The sequence below is a fragment of the Puma concolor genome, chromosome A1 (assembly GCF_028749965.1).
Source record: "Puma concolor isolate L17-30 chromosome A1, mPumCon1.1.hap2, whole genome shotgun sequence".
Lineage (NCBI taxonomy): Eukaryota > Metazoa > Chordata > Mammalia > Carnivora > Felidae > Puma > Puma concolor.
In genome coordinates, this window is record NC_141667.1 from 223,470,816 (window position 1) to 223,495,210 (window position 24,395).

Sequence of the window (24,395 nt, forward strand, 5' to 3'; positions counted from 1 at the left end):
TATTATTATAATTTTTTTTGGTCTGGACTTTGGGATTCTGTGAGCATTTGTTTGGCCAATTGTGGAGGGTTTAATACCCTTATTTTCACCAGCTAACTCAGTGGAAGATGAAAAGGTTGGCAGAGAATTCAGTTTCACTCGTGACATCACTTGGCTTATTCAGATTCTGGTGAATCAGGGTGTTGTAATGAAAGTGGAGCTCTGTTCTCCAGCATACCTGACCTTGCTGAGAAGTATACTTCAGGGAATTCTAGCCAGGGCCTGTCTTAGGAACACAGTAAACCATTGGAGAGGAAAGGTGCGAGGTTCGCCTACCTTAATCCTCTCTCAGTTTCTTTAGGGTTAAATTAACATTCATTCATTCATTCATTCATTCATTCTTTTTTTTTTTTTTAAGAGAGAGAGAGAGAGAGAATGAGTAGGGGAGGGGCAGAGAGAGAGAGGAAGAGAGAGAATCCCAAGCAGGTTCCACACTCTATCTCATGATTGGGAGATCATGACCTGAGACCAAACCAAGAGGTGGACACGTAACTGACCGAACCACCCAGGTGCTCCTAAATTAACATTTATTTAAATGTGGGATTGGGTTTGCCTGAACCCCTAACCTTCTGTTAGTTGAATTTACTCTGTGAAATTTTAGGCTTTCTGTATACCATAGGAGATGTGAGGCTATGGAGCATAATAAACACAGTATTCTGTACTCTGCATTATGTAATTTGAAGGTAATTTGGAAAGCACTGTTGTTGAGATTGCTTGTTTGTTTATTTATTTATTATTTATTTATTTGCATGGGGCCTGAACTCATGACCCGAGCTGAGGTCAAGAGTCAGACATTTAACCGACTAAGCCACCCAGGCACCTCCCGGGAAGCACTGTTCTATCCTGAAAAAGTTTGTGCATTCGTTCTCTTTTGTGTGGAAGACCCCATGGTCTGCACAGAGGCAGAGAGACTCGTTTCCATTTTTACCAAACCCCTAGCCATTTTCAAAGGTAGGGATGTATGCTTAAGACAACACTTTAAATTGGATGAGTTTCATAATTAATGCCTCCTTAAGTGAAGGCTTCTGTTTAATTTGCCTTTCTAGACCATTTGGTAGAAATTGCAAAGAAACAGGGTAAGAACAGCACATCTCAGTTGGCAGTCACTAAGAGCAGACTATGGAAGTGCCAACTCCTTTGTTTGAAGGTGGCTATTTTCTTCAAGCACTTGAAGGAGATTCGAATTGTGGTTTAGTGAGCTGTGCTGTAGGTGTTGACTGACAGCCTTCGGGAACATCCCTAGTAATTATTATGGTTGGTACCAGTTCGTCCCTCCATTTTTGAGTTTTTCTTTGAACAAAAATGACTTTTTGTTTGACCAAAGTACCCAACCATGGAAAGAAGATGGAACTTGGATAAATCTTTATTTTTATTCTTTGTATTTGAAGGGGAAGATTAAAACTATTCATGTAAATAACTGGCTTATCTGGATTTTGCCATCATTTTTGGGTCCTGCCTCTGCGGATCATTGACCATCCAGCACTGTTGATGCCTGAGGAACTTCTCCTGCTGGTCTGCTCATTTTCTTCTTTGTTTTGAGCTTTTTCCCAGGCAGAGGAGGTCAGGCAGGTACACGTGCCTTTGGGAAGGAGGTGGTGGGAAAATATGGAATAATGAGCCCTTCTGACTTTGGATTCAGCAGTTTAGCATTGGTGCAGTAGGTGGAGTTATTCTTGGAGCCCCAGTTTGAAGATTGCTGTGCAGAAACCCATCTGCGCCACTGGTTGCCAACATTTCTGGTACAAATATTGTCATTTGCTCTTGAGGCAATCTGCTATTTCAGTCCTAGATGCAGTTTTGTAATATGCTGGGCAAAATAGTAGAGAAAAAATATCTTAAGTGGTGGTATAATCTTCAGTTTAAAAACACTTTAGCAATGTTTCCAGTAGAGGATTGTTCAACGCGTCTCCTTTCCTCCTTTCCTTGGCTGTAAACATAATCCAAATTTCATTTTTTTCTCACTTGTCTGAGCCATGGTTTCCTTGAGCTGCACCCACCCAAAGGAAAGATGGAAGGATAGATAGAAGGCTTAAAGAATTGTACTTTAAAGTCAGACTGTGAAGGTTTAACATGTCATGTTCATTCTGTTGATAAGGTAAGTTGTGCTCAGAAGTTGCTTGGTTAAAAATTCTCCAACATGTTACTGTGCAGCCCTTTGTACATCCTTCCTTGTTCCAGGCTGTAAGAATCACTTCTGCCAAGTGGGCCACTGAGAAGGCGGCCCCTCTGTTGCATGTGCAGAGTGGGAGCTCCCTGAAGGTTATGGGACATTTCCAGAAACCCCGGGGTAGCCGTACTACCATTTGATTGGGCTTTGTCAGCAAGCCTTTCCTAGAGCAGGAAAGCGTGTCCTCTAGGAAGTAGTACATTTTTTTCTGTTACTGTGGCTTTCTCCACATTTTTCCCCCAGTCTGAGCAACAGTAAGAAATCCATTTTACAGTATGACTCGATGTACCTGTGCACACACATGCCAGAGTTTTACAAGGTAGTACTGTCCTTGCCCTTTTGCGTGAGATTTGTTCTATTTTATTAATATTTGAAAATGCTGGCCTCAGTGCTGCAAATTGATGTCACTGCTTTATGGATTATGCCCCAGAGTTTTTAGCTTGAGGGCTTTCCCATTTCCCACATTTATTCTTTTAAGGCCTTCATGTCATGGCAGCGGCAGTGGCGTTAGGGGAGAAGAAGTGGATGCATCCATTTGGAAGACCGGCCCACAAGCATGAAGCAAGGAGGAGGGGATTCATGATTCACGTGGATGCACATTGAAGGATTTGGGCTGAATTAAGAAAGTCGTGCCTCTTTGGATTGGTCTCAGACATGGAACTAGTTAAAATCATGTGCTAAATGAAACGCTTCCCAGAAGGCGTCTGATGCGATTTGAGCTGTGGCGTGACAAACTAGCCAGGATAGTTTTGTACTTACCTGGACATCCTTGTCATTTAGATTTTACCTTCCACCCTTGAGAAACAGGTGGCTAGTTGGATCCACTTTGCTGGGTGGGGTTTCACACTCCTGTTTTTCTGCATTAACTTCGGGTTCACCTGACCTGTGCTCAACTGTCTGCAGAATCTTGGATCCCATGAAAATACATTCCCCTGTTCATTTCCTTAGAGCAAATGTGCAGTCCACCTTCACCCTGGAATCGGATGTGTGGTCATCAATGTAAAGGAATTTTAGGTGCTGTCAGTGTTTGATAAGAAATCATTACCCTTTCTCTGCATAGCAGGAGCTGTTGAAGCAGAGGTGATCAGTCTACAGTAGTGTTTCTCCTGCTGAAACCCTGACTGGCCTATTGGTATCTGGAGCAATGATCTTGTAAAGAGTCCATTGTGAAGTTGGCTGTGTGTATGTCCAAGGGAAATATTAAAGGGGAAAGCGGGGGAGGAAAATTCCAGGAAGTTGAAAGGTGAGGTTGACACGTCCTCATTCACCAACGATGCTTCTGTTTTTCTTTCTGAAAAACAATGATGATTTAAATATTGATCTCAGAATGAACTGGCTTTTATCCATAGCCGTATAATTATATTTTTAAACATGCTTTCTTAATCATGTGTTAAATAACATCATACTAATAAATAGCCTTCTATTATTTGGTGTTAATGACCCAAAGTACCATTAACAAAGCATTTCTCAAACTTGCCTATCATGTGAGATACTTGTTAAGAATATTCTGGGATTTCATCCTTTTCCTGTTGAATCAGAATCTCTATGAAATGACACAGTAGGTTATTTTCTTAGAATATCAAAATTGAAAGGAATGTCAGTCATCAAGCTAGTTCAATTGTTCCCAAACCTGGTGACCCTCAATATCGTGAGTGTTTTAATACAGATCCCTGGCCCCACTCCATTCATACTTGAATCCCAGCCTCCGAGCTAAGGGCTTTATTAGTGTTTCTGTTTTCAGCAAGCTTTCTGGAAGAGTCTGATCATCAGTTTGGAGTGATAGCCACTCATCTGTTCAGATGCCTTCAGGAAAGGAAAATTGACTTGATGTGCTTGGTTATTGGGCTAGATCATAGCAGAACAAAGAATCCTCTCTGCTTATCTATTGATTCGATCAAATAATGTTTACATCTCAGGTATTGACCAGTAGGTGAGTGTGGGCAGTTTCGAGATGAGTGAGCAGGGTCCCGGCCCTTGAGAGTAGATTGTTATTCAGCCTTTCTCAAGGGATGAATTTGGGGGTGGCATGAGAATCATCTGGGGAGCCTTTTCAAGCCCCAGCAAATCAGATGGGCGTGTGCCTGTGTGGTGGGGCCAGAGGAGTACAGGGCCCGACTCTCCTTCTTCCCCTGCTGGCTACTGGCCATCCTCCATTTGTCTTTCTCTTACAACTTCTCAAATATTTTAAACATCTAGGAAAGCATGGAGGCTAACATAGCATCCACATGACACCGCCAGGTTTTAACAGATGTCACTCATCTTGCTCTAAGCCTTCTTGTGTTGGACGGTTTCTTCAAGAAGTCTGCCTCCTGGCTGGGCTGATATACATGGGTCCATTAAACCTCTGTAGGAACCTGCCAACCTTAAATATAATCAGTGTTGTCAGTTAACATTGCAGAATGTCATAGGTATCATTCTGCAAATTGATTTTTTTTTTAAGTCAGCATTATGTTTTTGTGAGATTTATCCATTGTTGTTACATGACCCGACATGACCGCATACTTAACAGTAAAATCAGGAAATTGAAGCCAGACAGCTTGAAAACCTTCTTAATGGAAAAAATTCAAGATGATGTGGGTGGGAGAGAATTTCTGTTGAGTTTTTAGTATAGAACATTGTTATTTATGGGAAAATAGTTGATTTGAATTGCGCACTATTTTGAATAGCTCAGTATCAGCTCAGTGAGAATGAATTGCATGTTGTATGAAAAGTTAATTGTTTTTATTTACTGTGGGTGTATAGTTATTGCAGTTTGGTCCAAACAGGTGAAAGTTAAGATTTGTGGCCTAAAACAGGAAGCAGATGGGGGCTAATTAAAGTTCTGTTGTTGGTAAAAGGATGACTGATCAAGGAGCAGCTGGCTTCCCGATTTAAACGCAATTTGTACTGTTGTTTGAGGGCAGCCCTCTGCAAGTTTTCATGAGTATCTTTCTAAAGTGAAGGAATGTGTTACAGCAACAAGTGGGAAGGCTGTTGCACTCTATTTTTGTTCACCTTTTTGCCTGCAAGCGGTACCTCTTCAGAGTTTGTCAAAGACCACAAAACCCGGCCACAGTTTTCAGTGGTGCTCCATCCACTCTGGACACCTATTCTACCTTGGGAAAGCCTGAATCCTCTTCGGTATCCTCCAGGAAAGTGCCCTAGTGTTTGATTTAATGTTGCATTTTGTATTTCTCCCCAAACCCTCTCCTGATGGATTTAAAAATGTTGGTGCCCAGGCTATAAGCCAGGAAGGCCCATGTCTATCTAACGGAAGCGCTAAGAGGTGCGGTGGAGACTGTCTTGGACCCAAGTGTCTTTGAGCTTCTGGCTGACCTTACTTTGCTTGATTGTGCCCTGGATGACTTTCACCTTGAAATGACAGCATCTTCTGTTGCTACTGCTAATAAAGGTTGGATAAACATTGAGACCAAGTGCCCTGGATGTGTTTTGCCTGAAGAACAAATCAGCACTGGGTTCTTTCTGAATTTGTGCAGGGAGGTGACATGAGGTCAGATGAGGTTAGCCTTGCCTGTAGTCAGAGGCTAGACATTTGCTTGACATTTTGTAAGTGCTTCGCATGGTTATCTCATTTTCATCCTCATAAAAACCTGGTGTAGTGGCTATCATTCCCACTTTGCAGATGCGGCAGTTGAAGCTTGGAGAGGTTAAGTGACTCAGCCAGGGTCACACGTTTGCTAAATCTCAGGAGTGGGTTAAGATCCAGGTTTGTCTGATAACAAGCCCTGTTCCTCAACCACTGTACCGTACTAGTTTTGTGTAACACTGTTGTTTTTTTTCCACTTCTGCTTTAGGAAAGAGCTATTGTTTTCTGGAAAATCAAAAATCTTAGGATATGGTTTATGAACTTCATCTTCTTTGATTATGTAAATATTTATGTGTGCATGTGTATGTATCACATGATACAGGTCCTGGCACTTGATAGGAAATCAGTTTTACTTTGTTTTTGTTTTAGAATGAAAGCCTGAAAGAACAGGCATGGGTTTTTTGTTTGTCCTCTGCCCCCACCAAAGGAAGTAGCTTTATTCAGATAATAAAAGCTATATTATACGTGCTTTTTTTTTTTTTACATGCTCTTTCTTTTAAAAACAACAGCAAAAAAGACAACATGCAGAGGTAAACTAGAAAGTAAAAACCCTCATTACCTTCACCATCCAGAGACAGCATCATCATATTCATGAAAATGTCTGTAAAAGAAATAACTGCCCATATAGATCTCATGTCACTGGTAATAAAGAGCACCATTTATATTAGCTACAAACCCCTCCCGCCGCCCCCCCCCACCCACCTCCACCCAAAAAAAAGTGTGCTCTAGAGGTTGCAGAGATGTCATAATTGACATTCATTGTCAAATGTTTTATGTAGACTTTCCAATCCTAGTCGCTATTTTTGCCCAGGCTGGTCCTACACCAGTTCTGCTACTGATTATGCTAACAGGGAGAGACTGCGTGCGGGTACTGTTTTCATGACCCTAGAAACTGACCCTCTGCTCACATCACAGTTCTCACAGTATGAGGAATGGCGTCACAGTCAAAGCTTGACCCGGGAGAAGTCTCAGGAGTCTTTGTTATTTTTCTATTTCACTTGTCTTCTAAGCAAATCAGCCTACTACACTCCTCCTGTTTCCTCTTCCCCTTCTACCTTGTGTGCCTCTTCCTTTTCACAAAACATTTAGGAAGGTGGGAGGGATTTGGAGATGAAATTAAGGGTGGGTCCATTCTTCTCCCCTGGTAGCCAGCTCTGCCTTGTGCATTTTGTTGACTGTTACTCTGTCATGTTTGGGGGAGGGGCCTATGCCAGACCTCCTTCCTACAGAGTGATTTGGCCTGGTTGGACAGTCCGTTCTTCAAAGGGTAAGAAGTATGTTTCCCAGAGCACCTGGGCTTTCCAAGGTAACTGGGACAGGTGGTTGTTTGGTTGGGAGCTCGGGCAGCTCTGCCCCTTCTACCTGGGGCACAATCCTAAAACCTCACAAATGCCTAGAACTTTTTTAATGCTTTTTTAAGCAGTTGTACCCTGGGAGGCAGGTAGGACAGGCATTATTTTTTCCACTTTGTAGACAAGAAAGCTAAGATACATAGGACATTAAATTTGTCCAAAGTTACATGTACAAAGACAGAGCCAGACTTAGGTCTTCCACTTGACCACCATCTTGCCATTAGGGCAGCATTTTCCAAAGTGTGTGCCACTGAAATTTGGCTTCACAGCAGAGTCTGTCAAGAAGTATCAGGGAAATTGTGTGTGTGTGTGTGTGTGTGTGTGTGTGTGTGTAGAGGAGTACACGTGATCACACCTACAAAACAAAAAAGTCTAATGGAGAGTATTTTGTTTTTGTTGCTTTGTGTATGAATATGCGCATAGGATTTACTTTGGAGGTGTTCCAGGAGACCTCAGTGGTTGGAGGGAAATCTAATCTTTGGGGACCTGAAGGGAAAGTCCAGGGGATGCTGTTACATGGGCATGGTTGGGGGTAATGCTTTGGGAATAAAGACTACCCTGCGGGTGGAGTGGGAGGCTGGCCATGGGGAATCCTTGTCATCATGTCATTGTCAGTTCAGTAGGAGCTTTATGGAGTAGGGCTTAAACCAGAGCACAGGACAGTTCTTCAGCAGCAGGACCAGCATTCTAGGACCAGTTGTCAGCGTTGTCAGGTAAAGATCCGTAACTGTAACCTGAATGACAGCTGCACTGTTTTTGGCAAAGATAGACCGAAGAAATTTGGACCCAGAACAGCATGCTGCTGCATCTTGGCACACGTTTGACAAGGCACACTTCCTGTGTGAAGCCATCTGCCTCAACCTGCCTACCCCCAGCATTTCTTTAATATTTAATATTCAACTTTGCACTTGCTGTTACTCTTACTAGATTGGCTAATGATGGGGGGGGGCGTGACGATAAAGGTGCAAATGGCAGATTCTGCATCCATCTCATTACTGAGCTCTCCTCCTTCCTTTTAGCAGAAGCAGAACTTGACAAAACTCTTGTATTTTGAAGTAAATTGTTCAGGCAGAAATGATGGGTTATTTTCCACTGAAATCTCAAACCAAGGAAACAAGTCTAGCTTCTTAGAACTGATCTTGGACATCACACTTGATGTCTTGTCTTGTCTTGTCTTGTCTTGTCTTGTCTTGTCTTGTGTTTTCTTTTCTTTTCTTTTCTTTTCTTTTCTTTTCTTTTCTTTTCTTTTCTTTCTTTTCTTTTCTTTTTTCTTTTCTTTTCTCTCTCCCCTCCCCTCCCCTCCCCTCCCCTCCCCTCCCCTCCCCTCCCCTTTTCTCCTTCCCTCCTTCCTAAGAACAGAGGATCTATCTGCTTTCATCCTAAGCTGTTCCAGGAATTGAGTATAGATCGAAAGTTTACAATACAGTATTTTTAACAATCAAGGTAGAAACTCTGAATTACTGGGAAGTGTTTGGTTTGGTATTGTTGTGGTGGGGAGAATGACCTCAGTAGGAGGAATGGCTGGGAGAAAGTGCTGTGAAATGGATGGGGAAGCCAACAACCTAAAGAGAACCTAATTCTCGCAGCAAGGGTTTCTCAGCTGTCCTCCAGAAAAGTGATCAGAGAAAGCATGAGACTGTGTGACTTAAGCTTTACAAAATGTTTGAACTCCCTGCTATTGTTTCTTTGTTTGCTAGTGACTTTGTGAGTTTTAAACTTGGCTGTAAGTTGCACGGCACTAACTTATTTTGGGCAAGAAAGGAAAGGAGACGGGACACAGATGGAGGCCAGGGTATCTATGCCACAGAAGAACGTCAGTGGGATTGGCCATAGGTGGTGGGGTTTATGCCCACAGTTGTGTGCTTTTACAGTCAAATCCTGATGGGATAATCAACCATTAAAAATTAAGTTCCCAAGGTTTAGACCTCTGTGTGTGTGGGGGGGGGGGGTGCCTTTCACGAGAATGGGGGAGGTGTGGTGGGGTGGGAGGGAGTGTTGTGTGTGTGATAAGCCCAGAGCCAGATGCCATCTCAGGCCACCCTCACATCACTGCAGTCCAGCTGTGGTGGGCCATTCTTGGCCCTGGATTCCATGTGCCCCCACCAGGGCACTGACTTAACTAGTGAATAATGTGTTGTAGCTGTATTCATGCTTATGTCAAATGGTCTATGGTTACATTGTAGGGCATTATTTCCTTTAATTTCCCTTTAGCTGTTCAAAACAACCTGAAAGATGTTATGGTCAAGCCCAGACAATGACCTCAAGAAACAAAAATAAACCTTTCAAAAAGCGAGAACTGAATTTGTATGCTGAATGTCGTGAACGGGGGATAAAAGTATGAAAACACACTAGGCTTCACGAAGGGAGAATTTAAAAACTCGTTTTCAAAACAAATGGTCCCTGCCCCAGGATCCTGCCCTCCTGTGACTACGAGAAAATCTGAGATTATGCCATGAGTTCCAAAACAACCAAGTAGCATTCAAGTCATGAGACAGAAGCTAAACAGCTGCTTCGGTGATCATGTTCAGAGACATCAATCCGGTCCTGAAGATGACACTTGTGAGGCTGTTCCCGCACACCAGGCTCCGCACAAGCTGCAGCAGAGCCCTGTTAGAGGGCGGAACCGCGGGCACCTCTCAGGGTGGGGAAGAACCGTGCCAAACAGCACCTTCTGGAGATGCTTTTGTTCATCCACAAAAATTTATGTGCATGGTAAAATACACCCACACCCACTTAAATTTTTTGGGTAGGTGAAAAAATCTCTGCTTTTCAAGCAGGACACAGACTCTCCTTCTCTTCCACCATCTTGTGGGAAGACGGGTTGGCACTTTCCTCCAGGTTCCACATCGTCCTTTTTTCTGATCTTCTTTGCTCTCCTGTACGTTGCATGTAGAATGCAATGCAGGCTCCTCGGTGACTAAAAGGTGACTCAGCACCTTTTATTCCAGCCCCCATTCACCCTGTGGTCCTTTTGGAACAGTCACGTGTGTGTATGTATGTAGGTATGTATGTATCGTAAATAAATCAATAAATAACCCAGCCTAGAAAACTGAAAAAAGAAAATGTTTTGTTCTACAATTGTATGCTACTCTAGCTTAATTTATAGCTACTTTAAGGACTAAAATGGTTATCCAATATATTGGTGTCCGTCTTCATGAATTGTTTAATAGAAATATATTGTGGCTTTAGAAATGGTTGAAATGCAAAACTTAACCTTCTGGGGGTAGGATTGCACTAAAGAATGATTGTTTTAAACTTTGTTCAACCAGTAACAATTCTAAGCTATTACAGTCTTAACTAGGTTGTCAGCATCTGACTACATTACTTTTCTCAGTAATAAAAAACAAATTAATACCAAAGAGACTGCCATTGGAAATGGCCTTGGAGAAATGCTGAAGTGGTCTGTTAGGCTGACGTCCCTGCATGTAGTTAAGTATCTGTGATAGCAGGGATGATAATTTCTAGAGAAACTGATTACCTTTGTTGTAGAATATCAAGAATTTACAGAAAAATTCTCTAATATGCTTCAGACTGGTAGCATCTTTTACAGTTTGGGTACTCTGTGTGGTTTCAAAACATGTTCCCGTTTGGTCTGCATTGTGCCCCTTTGCGTTGTGTGGTGGTGAGGCACCAGGACATCATCTGACTTGTCTGATTGACCTGTGGGAGTAAGTGACCTAAATTGAACCTGAATACAGGACCTGCCCTCTGGGAAGACCCTTAATTCTGAACTCCATTGGCAAATGCATACTTTTTAAAGAAGGTGGAGAAAAGGGCATCCCTGAATATACTAAATACATATATCATGGTGGAATTCCTAGCTGTGGTTCAAAGTATCCTTGAATGCAGTAGCTTGGAAGAGATACAAAACATTTGTACTGTGTGCAAGATTTCGGTCACAATAGTTGTTATTCACAGTCCCCTTTTGGAGGAAATTCAAAGTGTGATAACACTGAGAACAATGAACACTGAAGTTCCAAAGAGGAGGTTAAGGTACTTTGGGCTCAGATGAGAAGTTCTCAGGTTTGAATCATCCCAAGAAATGCTTCATTTATTCATTTTTTTTTCTTCACTGGTCTCCCTCTAAGTATTTAAGATAGAGCTAACTGTACAGAATTCTCCCTTTGCTTTCTCAGCCCCAAACAAGAAATGAATATTATGTGTAATAAGTGCATTTTCAAAGATAATGCCTTCGTAGAAATGATATTTATAACTACTAAAAGTAGCAGTGAGGTTTTTGTCTTTGGGGATTTATAAACACAGTCTTGTACTTTTCATTCTTGGCTGCAGTGTTGTTCATGTTTCCAAAGAGGACATGAGTTCAAGCTGCAGCATTAGAGTAAAAAGTTCAATGCAAGGAGAACTTTCCAGATGGTAAGGTTTGCTAATTGCTCAAGTGAGGATCACCAGGTGGTTGGGGCACCCTTTTTTTTTTTTTGTCTTGCCTGACTTTGTCTCTTCTCTCTGGAATAAGAACCTGCCTAGCCCTGTGGCTGAGCTCAAAAACTGTGAAACACAAAGGATACTTAGCAGGCAATGTCCTCAGGTCATCTAAATCTGCTTCCAGGACAGACTCTAGTTGGAGCTTCCAGCATCCCCTGAGCCCAGGAATAGTCTTGGCGAAGCACTTTCCCCCGGGGCTGGCTTTCATCTCGACCTGAGGCCTGACTGAGGTTGCAAATCCTGTGGGTATCACTAACCTAAGTGTGCTTACTTCTGGTGGAGTGTCTGTGACTGTGCAGGGGTGAGCAGGGGTGAGACTTTGCAGGGGCTGTTGTTCACAGCGTGGGCGCTTACACAGGGGAGGAAAGCTGTTTTTACAACTAAGCACAGCGCCATATTGTCTGGAGAGCCCTGTGTGCAGATGCTGTTTTGAGATGTCAGGTGTAGCCTCGTGTTAGGACACAGGATCTGTGCTGGTGGGCAGGTGTGGTTTTAGGGTGGACACGTTGTGGAAGGCTTTGAAGGCTATGATGTTTGTAGGCCTTTAGGTAACCACAAAAGCTGCATTTCTGAAACGTGTTTGGGGTTCTTTTGGAGACCCTGCGCTGTTGATGTGGGCACCTGATGGTGCTGAAGGAGCCTCAGTTATTTGGAAGGAAGGTGCAGAGAGTAGGGCCATTATCCAGCGAACACACCTACTGTCTCTGTGGTCTGCTTGCTGAATTGGATCCCGATGTCTGCAGGATGCTTGGAAACAGCCCTGGCTTGGCCCCTGCCTCCCATGGCTGGGGGGTTTTGCTTTACCGTGGAGCAAATGGGCCCAAATGATTTTGCTAGTATTAGGTCAACCAGTGATTTTTTAGTAGCTATTTGATTTGGGACAAGAATTTTTGTGAGCTGGCCCCTAAACAAAAAAGTACACGTGCTCAGCAGTCACAAATCGTTGCTGATTAGCCAGAGTATTCGGCAAGCAAGCTAGTTTCAGGATTCTATATAACTAAGAAAACTTTACATTGCACGTGATATATAATTCAGAATATTATATTTTTGCAGTTTCTTTCCATTCTTCTCATAATCTGGATTTGTTACATTTGAGTTCCAAAAAACAAAACAAAACAAAACAAAACAAAAAAACCCCAACCCACTTTGACTTCATACTTCTTAATTCTGTTTACTAAGGGTAGCATTTCTTGGTAAATAGATTATGCATTCAGTGGATTCATGTTCGCCTAGATTTTCAGACAGTGAACATATTTAGGGCAAAAAACAATTCTGTATAGTACATTCTATGGATGGGATATTATCCTAGAGATTTTAATCTCTCAAAGTTTCAGGTGTGCTTGCCTTTGAATTTATATTCAATTCATAGAGTTTTTCATTGGCTCTTGTAAACAGTTGGGGTACATGCCCTGTTTTTGTTTTTTTGTTGTTGTTGTTTTGTTGGTTTTTAAAGCTGATTTATTTTGAGAGAGAGAGAGAGAGAGAGAGAGAGAGTCCCAGGCAGGCTCTGCACTGTCAGCACAGAGCCCAGAGCGGGTCTTGAACTCACAAACCATGAGATTATGACCTGAGGTGAAACTGAGAGTCGGTTGCTTAACCAAGTGAGCCACCCCGGCTCATACCTTGAATAAACATTCACCTAATATGAGTGGGTTAAAGGGCTCATCACAAAATACTTCAAAATTTACTTAATCCTTTAATAACTTTAGAAAACTTGAACATTGATCAAATTGTTACACACTGTGTTTCATTTTGATGCCTAATTTGAGTTATTCATCAGAAGAAGATAAATTCTCAAGTGTTCTTTTGTTTTTGGTTTCTACTTTGTTTTGCCATACTCTGGTAGCCAAGTTCACCAGTAGTTATTCTTCTGGTAGCCAAATACAGAGTTAGTTAATTAATTGCTTGTAAAGCAGTGCATTTGTAGAGCCGCTGAAGATGAGAAAAATGTTATGGCCTATAAAATAGACACAAATTTTCATTAGGAAACAGCAGGAGCACTTCGGCAACAAATGAGTTTCCTCTTAATACTATGCTATGGTGTGGCCTTCTGTGTCTGAGACAGTCCATATTCTGAGCAGTTAATTAAATAGAAGTTTCAGAAAGGATGGGCTCTTTCAGGCCACCAGATGGTCAGGATGGGGTGTTGAAGTTCTCCGCCTGGGACTTGGCAGTGCGCGGTCTTTATGCCTCCCTGGAGGGGGAGGTGAGTGGGTTAAAGGATCGATAGGGATGCCCACATGCTGCACAGAAACTAAATTAATCCCAGGAGACACAAACTCCACTTTGAAATCCTTAGCTAGCCTTAAAAAACAAAAAAAAAAACCCCAAAACCCCACACATTTAAGAGAATTCTAGCTAAATGAAATTTAGTCTATCTATATCCACCACTGGGACCTAATTAGCCAGAGTTGATGACACTCATTTGAGAGTTGGCATTATTGGCTTTTGTGGCAATGTACTCAGGCCAAAGTGTGTGACAGCAGGAGGTAGTTCTGTTTTCCAGACTTGACTTAAATGGGGGTCTACATTAGCCACTTTTTTTTCTTTTTTTTTTTAAAGTAAGCTGGGCACAGAGTAGCCCAACACAGGACCCTGGATCAGGACCTGAACTGAGATCAAGAGTTGGAAGCTTAACTGGCTGAGCCACACAGGCACCCTGTGTTAGCAACTTTTATGGAAGTTATATAGAGAGAGTGATTAACATCAATACCCCATGATTTGGAACACAGGGAAAGATGCTTGTACCTAAGGTTTCAACCTCACCTGGAATTTTTGGAGTTTTGTCTTTGGGCTTCCTAGTTTCTGATAGTGTGAAAAGCATGGGGCATTAAATGCTGTTGGAAAGACTTTCCTTTTCACGTTCTGAAAATTGAGGGGCTTTGCCCTTTCTTTCATAAAACAGCTTTCTTTGATAATGGGGTTTTCCTGTAGGACACAGCAAGGGGAAGCACTGTGTTGTTTTGATTAGCACCTTCTGAGAAATAAAAGCATGGGATAGTTCTGATATAATCAAAGTAAATTTTCTGCTCTATCCGTGGAGATTTTTTTCTTACACCCCGATGAGGTTGTTGGCTGACCTGTTACTCTGAAATACTTAGGCTTTTGGCTAATGTGAGAGCTTATCAAAGGTCAGGCAGGCGTCGTCCCGCATTCTCACCGGGGTCATCTCAATGGGGTCATTTTCTGCACTGCAGGGCTTCCTCCCTGCCCCTCCTCTCAGGCTGGGGGTGCTTCCCTCTTCCCTCTTGGTTTCCTAAGACCATAGTCCCATTCACTTGTAGCTCACCTTTTCACCAAATGTTTGGTCCTGCAATATGTTCTTGAAATCCGTCACCTCTTCAGGCCCCTTTTAGGGTTTGTTCTCTGCAAAGTAAACAGTGGTGAGTGAGCGGTGTGTGAGAAGAGATGTAGAAGGGGCGTTGCTGTAACTGTCCTCCTGCATGTAGTCTGTCATCCGTCAGCTGGTCTGTCTCCTTGAACAACCTCAGGGACCCACATATGTTCTGACATGGGTCGTCCAGAAAGCTGACAGAGCACGCTAGTTAATCACATTTTTACATTTAAAATCCTCGCAAGGGGAGAAAACGATTTTTCTGTAAAAGAAGGATTGCAGGCTCAGTTGTGAGGACCTGGAAACCAGCTTGAGGAAGACTGTTAAACAGGAAGTTTGTGATGAATGGTTTTTAATCAAGTTGTAACCATTCACGATCGCTTTCAAATTCCTGTTTATATATCCCTTTGCTTCCTATCAGAAAGAGGCCAGCCTTGATTTCCTCATCTTTGTGTCCAGGGGTGTGCTAAGCACTTCCCATATATGTTATGCTGTTCAGTTCCTAACCATCCTGTGTAACAGTCCTGTGTAGTTACTGCTTCACAGATGGCAAGACTGAGGCCTAGTGAGATAAGGTGCTCCCTCAAGGTGGCCCTGCAGTCAGCTAGACCTTGGCTTCTGCCTGTCCGTGTGCTGAAACTTTTCATGGTGCTCATGAATTCTTACAGTTGTCTTTTTGGTACTGTCTTACATGAGAGCATAATCTCCCATATGCTTTTTTTGTTGTTGGAGGTTCTTTAATGTAGTCATGTTTTCCTTCTTTGGAAAGATTTGAGTCAGAGAGAAAGCTATTTAGAGCTAAGAGTGTATTGATAGCCATTTGTGAATCCATAGCTAAGAATTGGTTTGATTAGGGGAGGGACCCTGCATGCTCTTGATACTTGTTCTATATTTCTTCTAGGAATAGAGCCCCAGGTGCTTGTGCTTTTTGTAAATGAGCTCTTGTATAAGTTTCGTATAAGTTTCTCATCTGGATTTTAATCTTCCTGAATTCTATTTTCTGTAATAGGAAATGGGAGTGTTGGGCCAGATGACCTTCCCAGTGCCTTCTAGTTTGCACATTTCATGAGGCTGCAAGTCTTTTCTTCCCAGCCCTGGGATCACTGGAGAAGCCCAAGTCCTCATTGCAAACTGGGGGGTGAGAGTGTGCTGTGGGGTCATTGATGTTCAGGCAAGAAGGACAGGCTTCTGGAAAATGAGATCAGCCTGAGGAAGAAGAGCTACTGCTGGGGCCTATTGTGTAAGCATGTAGGTTAGCCATTCACCATACATCTTCTATTACAACACTTTGAAAAGTTGAACCTATATGGCGTCTATTGACATCACTTGTAAAAAGAACAATTGGCAAACGGTCACATATTTTCCTTCCGTTTGCAAGCAGAATGGATTATTTTGCAAAGTTGTTTTATTAGCAACTAATGGGAACTCTGTTGAATAGAGATTATTTCTACTTTCTCCTTAGTTTGTTTTCACTCGTAGAAGTGCAGGAAGAGATGGTGTAAAAGAGAGGAAGCAGGAGGAGGGAGTAAAGTCCATGCTGGGAGTCTACAAAACAATTGCATGCATTGACAAAGAGTTCACAGAAATGAGATAAAATGCTTTTGGAAAAATCTAGTTTGTCTAGCATTTTGAAAGAATTTCTAGAATTTCTAGAACAACAAATTCATTTAGTCATGTGTTCCAGTGTCTTAAGTTTGAAGTTCTTTTTGTTTGATTTGGTGACTACTGCTCACCCCCACCGTGTGGCAAGGTGACGGGCAGGTCTAGGCTGCAGGGGCCCCTGGGGCCTTTCCATTTTCCTTGTGGGTCCCCACAGCCTCCTTACACATGCTTTCCCCAGAGCGATGCTCATACCTGAAATTCACACTTCAGCTGTTATGGTTTCCTGCCATAAAGAGTCACCATTAGAATTAAAGGCAAATCATATTTTGTCAGTCTGTTTTACCCAGTGAGGCAGAAAATTCGTTTTGTACACTAGTATTTGTAAACAATTATTTCTGCTCCCTCAAGATGCGTTCATGTAACCTTAGTCTTGAGTGTGTTCCTTCACAATGTGATTCTTCACAATGGCGGAGCGAAGGAGGTGGTTTTTTAGCTGGCAGCAGTGTTGCATTCAGACTCCTGAAACCTAGGTCTGAGCCCTAGTTGGACAATTAATTTTCTGAGCCTCAGTTTTCCCATGTCTAGAACAAGGCCAGTAATCCCTGCCTTATAGGGATCTTTCAAGTGTGGAATGCGATGATGGATTAAACGCAGTTTGTATATGAAGTAAAATGCAGACATAAAGTATGAAGGCCCGGGGTTCGTGAGCAGGATGTACTCAGCCCAAGTTGATGGTTTTCTTTTATTTTTGGTTATAAAGACAAAGACCCGAGTAGTCTTAGAACTGCCGAGCAGAAAGAAAAATGGAGTGATGGCAAGACCTATGGCTGGAAGGTGGTGATCTCCACGCACACCAGTGGACAGGCTAGATGGAACCAAGCTGGCAGCTCAGGTCAGAAGGCAGGATTCAGAGTGATGAGTGTCCGGGGTACAGAAAAATGGACAGGAAGGAGCCCGGGGCAGGGTAGGGGAGGAGAGGTGCAAACCCAGGGCCAGATCAGAGCATTTCTTCAGCCCAGGTCTGGTAGGCCAAAGAGCTTGCTAGTCTTCACTCTAGGACTAGTTCAACAACCTTGGTTTTCTTTGTTCAGGCTTCTAGTAGACTAGAAGTCTACTGCAATAGAGTAGGGGTCTCCAAATGTTTTTTGTAAAAATCACATATCCTTTCTGATGTCACATTTATTCATTTGTACTACAGCCATAGATTGTGTATGTTATATAACACATTTTGCCAATATAGATTTAAAAATGAGATAAAAAACTTAAAGCAAATGAAAGATGTGAAGATTTCTTCTTGTGCGTCAGCGACGCTCCGATTATTGCTTTAAACAGCGGGGCTGGGAGCCTCTTAGGGAGGGGCAGTTCCTGTCCTGTGTCCTCAGGGTTTCTAGGGGCCAGCTCCAGAGCCTAGCTTCTGCCAGCCAGAGAGGCAGGGGACCAGCAGGGCTCATTTGTAACCACCCCCCCAAGGAGACACAGGACTGTGGTCTCTTGACTGTGGCCCGGGTAATACCTGCCACTCCTTCCCTTGTCGCACACTGGCTGAGTCCAGAGAGCTGAGAGGCCACAGCTGTGTGTGGTGCCCACGCGCGAGGCTCCATGGCAGCACCTTGAGAAGACTTCAGGATTCTGATACACTTACTGGCAAGGGCAGTAACAGACCAGCTTTGGTATCTGAGTTCCTTTATTATTAACGTCTCTTCACAGCATCTGAGGTACTGTCTGGTGCAGAGAGAAAACATCTTAAGTCTTACCTCAACGCTGGTCTACTTTTCCAGTACTTAACATGTAACACCTTATTAGTGGCAACAGTGCAAGGTATGATAGTAAATTAGACTGATGGTTATCGTACAGATAAGTGTCTAAAACACAGACATTTTATAGATGCCATTATCCTAATAATGACAGTAACAGCTAATATTGATTGAGGTAAGCACTTTACATGTGTTCTCTCATTTAATCTCCACAACAGCCCTGTCAATGTAGAGCCTATTAATCCATTTAACAGATACTTGAGTGCCTCTTGGTGATGGAGCTGTGAGGATACATTGTACAAGAAGACAGACCAGGTCCTGAGCTCATGCAGCTTACAGTGTAGTGGGGAGCCACACATGCCCCCAGGGGACCACACATAGCAGAATCATAATTGTGGTGAGTAACCAAGGTCCTGTGTTAGCGGTAGGATGGGATGGTTCCAGAAGGAAGGGACGTTTGAGCTCAGAGAGAAGTTGGAGGAGGTGGGGATGGCAACCTTTGATAGGAAAATGTCAGTGCTCCTGGACAGTGGTTTGTGCATCATTTTCTGTCCCATGTGGCTGTTTAGGTGGACTTGTTCTTGGCCCAGGTCAATCATAAAACACCTAGAGGGCAGACTCTGCCTAATTCCTTCTGTTGTCTTTCATTGCACCTAGCACAAACTAGGTCCCAATAAGTGTGGTTTGGCATGAATTGGTATGTGAACAGATGGCCAAAAGATGTGTAAGACATTACACCTTCCCTGTAGTGTGTTTGGGATGTCAGTCAGCAAACATTCCTTGGCTTTTTCTTGTGTGCACATCATCTTTGTGTGTGTGTGCACGTGTGCATGCGTGTACACAGAACTCTTCTAGGGGCTTCAAGATTAGGAAATAAAACCAAACTTCCGCCCTTGTTCTTTAAGGAGCTTGGAATCCATAGAACTCCTGAAATAGAGCACCTGGGACTTGGAGGCAGGCTGAGCAAGCAAGCACATACCTTGTGCAGCTCCTTCTGCCCCCGACGCGACCCGCCCAAATGTCCCGGGTCAGGTCAGGCTTCCCAAGAAGAACGTGCCGCCCTGCTTGGGGGGGCAGGTTGTGGGGAGGGTATGTGAGAGGAAATCCAGCTCAGCATTAGTAAAGAGCCCAGGCTGCAGAGAAATACAGCTGCTGGAGAGGAAATTTGCTCATGTGTCCTTGGTTGGGGGGTGAGGGTGGGGGGTGGGTGGAGTCTAATGGCATAGCAGCTTGTGATTTGGCTAAGTAGCTTGCAGTGTATGAGTTTTCTGTCTTCACAACCTGCCTTATTTCTCAGGTAATATTCTGTTTGTAGTCAAAAAACTGAGTATCTCCAAGCACTGACAGTCGAAGAGTTTGCGGGAGAACCACAGTTTCCTCCGGCCATGGTTGTGTCCCGCAGGGGTCTGCAGACATAATACCCTTAATAGCAACACATATTTTTGCAGGATTTACCTATTCACCCCGCCCCCGCTCCCTATCATAGCCCTGCTGGCTGTATGAAAAACAGGAATTTTTGTAACAAGCCCTGCAAACCTTTTCCTGTTTGGAAAAAAAATTTTTTTTAATTGTTGGCAAAGTTAGAAGACAGCTCTGTTACTCAAAGAGTGACCTGAAATGTCCTCTTAGAAAAATATGGAGCATGATGTTTTGATAAGTAGGGTATTGCTGTGGACCCTCCCCCTACCACCCTTTTGGAGAGGGGGGGTAAGTCTAAGTGGTGAGTTAGTGTATGTCCCACCTGGCTTAGTGAACGCTTCTTGAACTTTTTAAAGATTTCATCATTACATATTCTGCAGTCTCATTAAAAATGTCCCCTAATTGCAGTTACAAATGACCTGATCTAATTATGAGTGTTACAGAGCTGCACCACCCTCTCCACCAGCCAGTGCAGACAACCAGGAAGCCATTATCTAGGAGGATCTTCCCCCCTTTATCATTAACTAAATGTGACAGGGACAGGAGTCAAGCTTCCTTTCCTCTAGAGATTTCATCGTGGCTTATCTATGTGTCTGTTGTGTTCCAAGAACAAGATAGTCAAGATGGAATATTGTGCAAACGCCCAGACTTTCAGCCTATAGAACATGTCGCAGGGTCAGAGCGCTCAGCCCCTTTCCAGGTCCTCCCCAGGGACAGGCCTGCCTCTTTAAGGACAGATTTAGAACCTGCTTTGCTGGTGTTGGTGGGCCCAGGAGATGAGGCTGTGGTTCTTGGAGCATACATAGGTGTGTGTTTAAGACCTTTCCGTGGGGTTTGGAGAATCTTATGGAAATGAAATAGGCCATTAGAAAAATGTAGTACTTGGCCTCTTTTAGGGATTCTTGTGTGTACTTAAAGTCCTCCTCAAAGCTTTTCTTGAGTTGGGCATAGATCAATAGATGGGAAGGAAGAGGAAAGTCTAGGGAACAAAAGAAACCTTCATGCCATCCACTTGGACACCTGCACAGCATCTAGCCTAGAAGGCCCATTCAGAGCCGAATCTGACCCGCCCGCGCTGTGTGCCCTGGCAGAAGGGTCTGTCACGTTGCTCCTCTGTTGCAATCCTTGGGTGGAATGTAGTACAGAGGGTCAGAGGGCATTTTGAAATACGGATTTCTCAGCCCTGGCTATCCGGCCTGACTCGACTCGGACTATCCCATCTCCTTTTAGACAGATTTTTTCCCCGCATGTTTGTAATCTCTTTTTTAATAAGAAAGAACCTGAATTCATGGTTTGTGTTGAAGCCCGGGCCTTGTCTGTGCAAAGGCTTTTTCTGGCGCAGCGATTGGCACTCAAGCATCTGCATCCCACGTTGATGGCATGAGGATGTGGGCACTGTGGCTGCATCCCTGGGTGACCACAAATCCAGCCAGGGCCTTTTTGTGGTCAGGGTGAGGGGCCCCAGAGGTCCAGGGGGCTCAGTCTGCTAAGCCTTATCCCCAGTTGGCAGAGGAAGCCAGGGGAAGCTTGGGAGACATGCACAGGGGCCTGTTCCCAGGGGTCTAGGACATCCAGAATCCTGCTCCTGGACTTGGCCTCAGGGCCCTGATGACAGAGGCTGCTGAATGAGCAGGTAGTGGGAGTCTGCTCTGTGCCTTGTTCTAGATGTGGAACAAAAAGCTACAAGACAAGGGCCCTCCTTTGGAGCCCATTTTTGCTTTTCCATATGTCCCCAGAGGCTCTCCAGATGCTGGTGATCCCATATGTGTCCATTAGGGGAGTTGGATTGGGGGTTCCTTATTTGCAGCCTGGCTTTGCTGCTTCTGCTGGAGCTTGAGACTCTCTTTGGCCTCCTTCACTGTATATTGGGAGTTGTGGGTTTGTGTTTGTAATCCCTCTGAGCTCCTGCCCACACCCCAGTGAATAGGAGGTAGGAGGAGGGGAGCAGGGCTCAAAATGGCAATATCCTCGTGCCCTCAAAGTTGGGATCTAGGCCCTACTTCTTGGGAACTGCTTGCCATGTGCCAGGCACCACTGAACATTTTATAAACTCTGTCTCCCTCATAGCCCTAAATGGGTCTATTACTTATCTCTGTTTTATAGATAAGGAAACTTAAGGCACCTAGGGGCCAAGCAGTTTCCCAAAGTTAAGTTGATTTTCTTTACTAATTGTGTTGGAAATACACATGGCACAGTTTAGTTGTGGAGCAACTGTACTGAGTGACTGAAGCCTGGAGCTCTTTGTATTGCCACCCCTCTCCCCCGTGTCTTTTTGGATAGAGCATGACCTCCCTCCGATGCAGTGACCTGGAGTTAGTTGGCACATACTGCCGGTTATTTGTGGGAGGAGGGGTTGGTGAACAGCACTTGGATCTAAATTTTCTCTTTTTCGGCAGTTCAACTTTCTAAAATAAGAAATATGACCCTGTTTGCCGTATATTCACCTATATTAGCCTAATGGACTTGAAAGGTAGAAAGGAATCTAGGTCTTACTGGTTTTCAGGCTTTTAATTCTTGACTAAGAATATATCCTGCTTCACTTCTTTCTTTTCCATAATCACGTGGGCCCAGTAATCTAAAACTTCTCACTTGTGTAAATGGCATATGTTCAATCTGAAGAGAATTGGCAGTAGTTTTAGGGGTGATAGAATGGAAACGGTTTTTGCTATTTACGTAGCATTGTAGCTAAGCAAAAATTTAAGTGGTTTTAAAGTGAGTTCCTGTGATTTCCTGTAAAATACAGCTATGTAAAAGAAGGTGTCTATAATAATGCTTATTTAATTTTGTCTCCTCATTACATTAAGATACAGACACTGGGTTTGTTTTGGTTTGTTTTGAGAGCGTGAGCGGGGGAGGGGCAGAAGGAGAGAGAAGAATCTGAAGCAGGCTCCATGCCCAGTTCAGAGCCCGGCATGGAGCTGGACGTGGGTCCTAACGTGGGGCTCGATCTCCTGAACCGTGAGATGGTGACCTGAGCCAAAATCAAGAGTCGGACACTCATCCGATTGAGCCACTCAGGCACTCCTACAGGTGCCTGTTTTTAAGATAAGATACTATTTCTCTTGTACTGGTTTGGAGCTCTTTTATAGTGGAGTTCAGAACCCTTCTGATGGTATAGGTTGAAATCTGTACCACAAACTTTAAAAGACGTTTACTTGTCTTCCATTAACATATATCTTTACTGAACAGTAAGTACTCCAACAGGAGAAGTACTTATTTCTAACATGATGTTTTGCTTTACAGAATTCAATTCGCCATAATCTGTCCCTACACAGCAAGTTCATTCGTGTGCAGAATGAAGGAACTGGAAAAAGTTCTTGGTGGATGCTCAATCCAGAGGGAGGCAAGAGTGGCAAATCCCCTCGGAGAAGAGCTGCGTCCATGGACAACAACAGTAAATTTGCTAAGAGCCGGGGCCGAGCTGCTAAGAAAAAAGCATCCCTGCAGTCTGGCCAGGAGGGTGCCGGGGACAGCCCAGGATCTCAGTTTTCTAAATGGCCTGCGAGCCCTGGCTCTCACAGCAATGATGACTTTGATAACTGGAGTACATTTCGCCCTCGAACTAGCTCAAATGCTAGTACTATTAGTGGGAGACTTTCTCCCATTATGACCGAACAGGACGATCTTGGAGATGGGGATGTGCATTCTCTGGTGTACCCACCATCTGCTGCAAAGATGGCTTCTACGCTACCCAGTCTGTCTGAGATAAGCAATCCTGAAAATATGGAAAATCTTTTGGATAATCTCAACCTTCTGTCATCACCAACGCCATTAACTGTTTCAACCCAGTCTTCACCTGGCACCATGATGCAGCAGACACCATGCTACTCATTTGCACCTCCAAACACCAGTCTGAATTCACCCAGCCCAAACTACCAAAAATACACATATGGCCAGTCCAGCATGAGCCCTTTGCCCCAGATGCCTATGCAAACACTTCAGGACAACAAATCGAGCTATGGAGGTATGAATCAGTATAACTGTGCACCAGGACTCTTGAAGGAGTTGCTTACTTCTGACTCTCCTCCCCACAATGACATTATGACAGCAGTTGATCCTGGGATCGCCCAACCCAACAGCCGGGTCCTTGGTCAGAATGTGTTGATGGGCCCTAATTCGGTCATGTCAACCTATGGCAGCCAGGCATCTCATAACAAAATGATGAACCCCAGCTCCCACACCCACCCTGGACATACCCAGCCAACATCCGCAGTTAATGGGCGTGCCTTGCCCCATGCGGTCAACACCATGCCCCACACCTCGGGTATGAACCGCTTGGCCCCCGTGAAGACAGCTTTACAAGTGCCTCTGTCCCACACCATGCAGATGAACGCGCTGGGGGCCTACTCCTCGGTGAGCAGCTGCAATGGCTATGGCAGGATGGGCCTTCTCCACCAGGAGAAGCTCCCAAGTGACTTGGATGGCATGTTGATTGAGCGCTTGGACTGCGACATGGAGTCCATCATTCGGAACGATCTTATGGATGGAGATACGTTGGATTTTAACTTTGACAATGTATTGCCCAACCAAAGCTTCCCGCACAGCGTCAAGACGACGACACATAGCTGGGTGTCAGGCTAAGAGTGAGTTAGTGAACAGGTAAGATCACCCCCGTGTCAAAAGACCTTGTGAAGCCAGGACTTAAAAGAGAGGAACACGGTAACTTGCCACATATCTTCCATGGTTGGGACTTTTCCTG

The 24,395-nt window shown here is 43.9% G+C and overlaps 1 protein-coding gene and 1 non-coding gene across 2 annotated transcripts in view; both read left to right on the forward strand.

The window, feature by feature from the left end:
* FOXO1 (forkhead box O1) overlaps positions 1 to 24,395 on the forward strand; it is a 98,431-nt gene that overhangs the window by 70,344 nt on the left and 3,692 nt on the right. Inside the window, exon 2 of the mRNA XM_025924051.2 lies at positions 22,940 to 24,295. Coding sequence (XP_025779836.2) covers positions 22,940 to 24,277 — 1,338 coding nt within the window. The 3' untranslated portion in view covers positions 24,278 to 24,295. The remainder of the gene's footprint in view (positions 1 to 22,939; positions 24,296 to 24,395) is intronic.
* Positions 8,214 to 8,286, forward strand: LOC147584800 (small nucleolar RNA SNORD36). Its single transcript, XR_015241452.1, has one exon. It is a non-coding gene; the product is annotated as a small nucleolar RNA SNORD36 (small nucleolar RNA).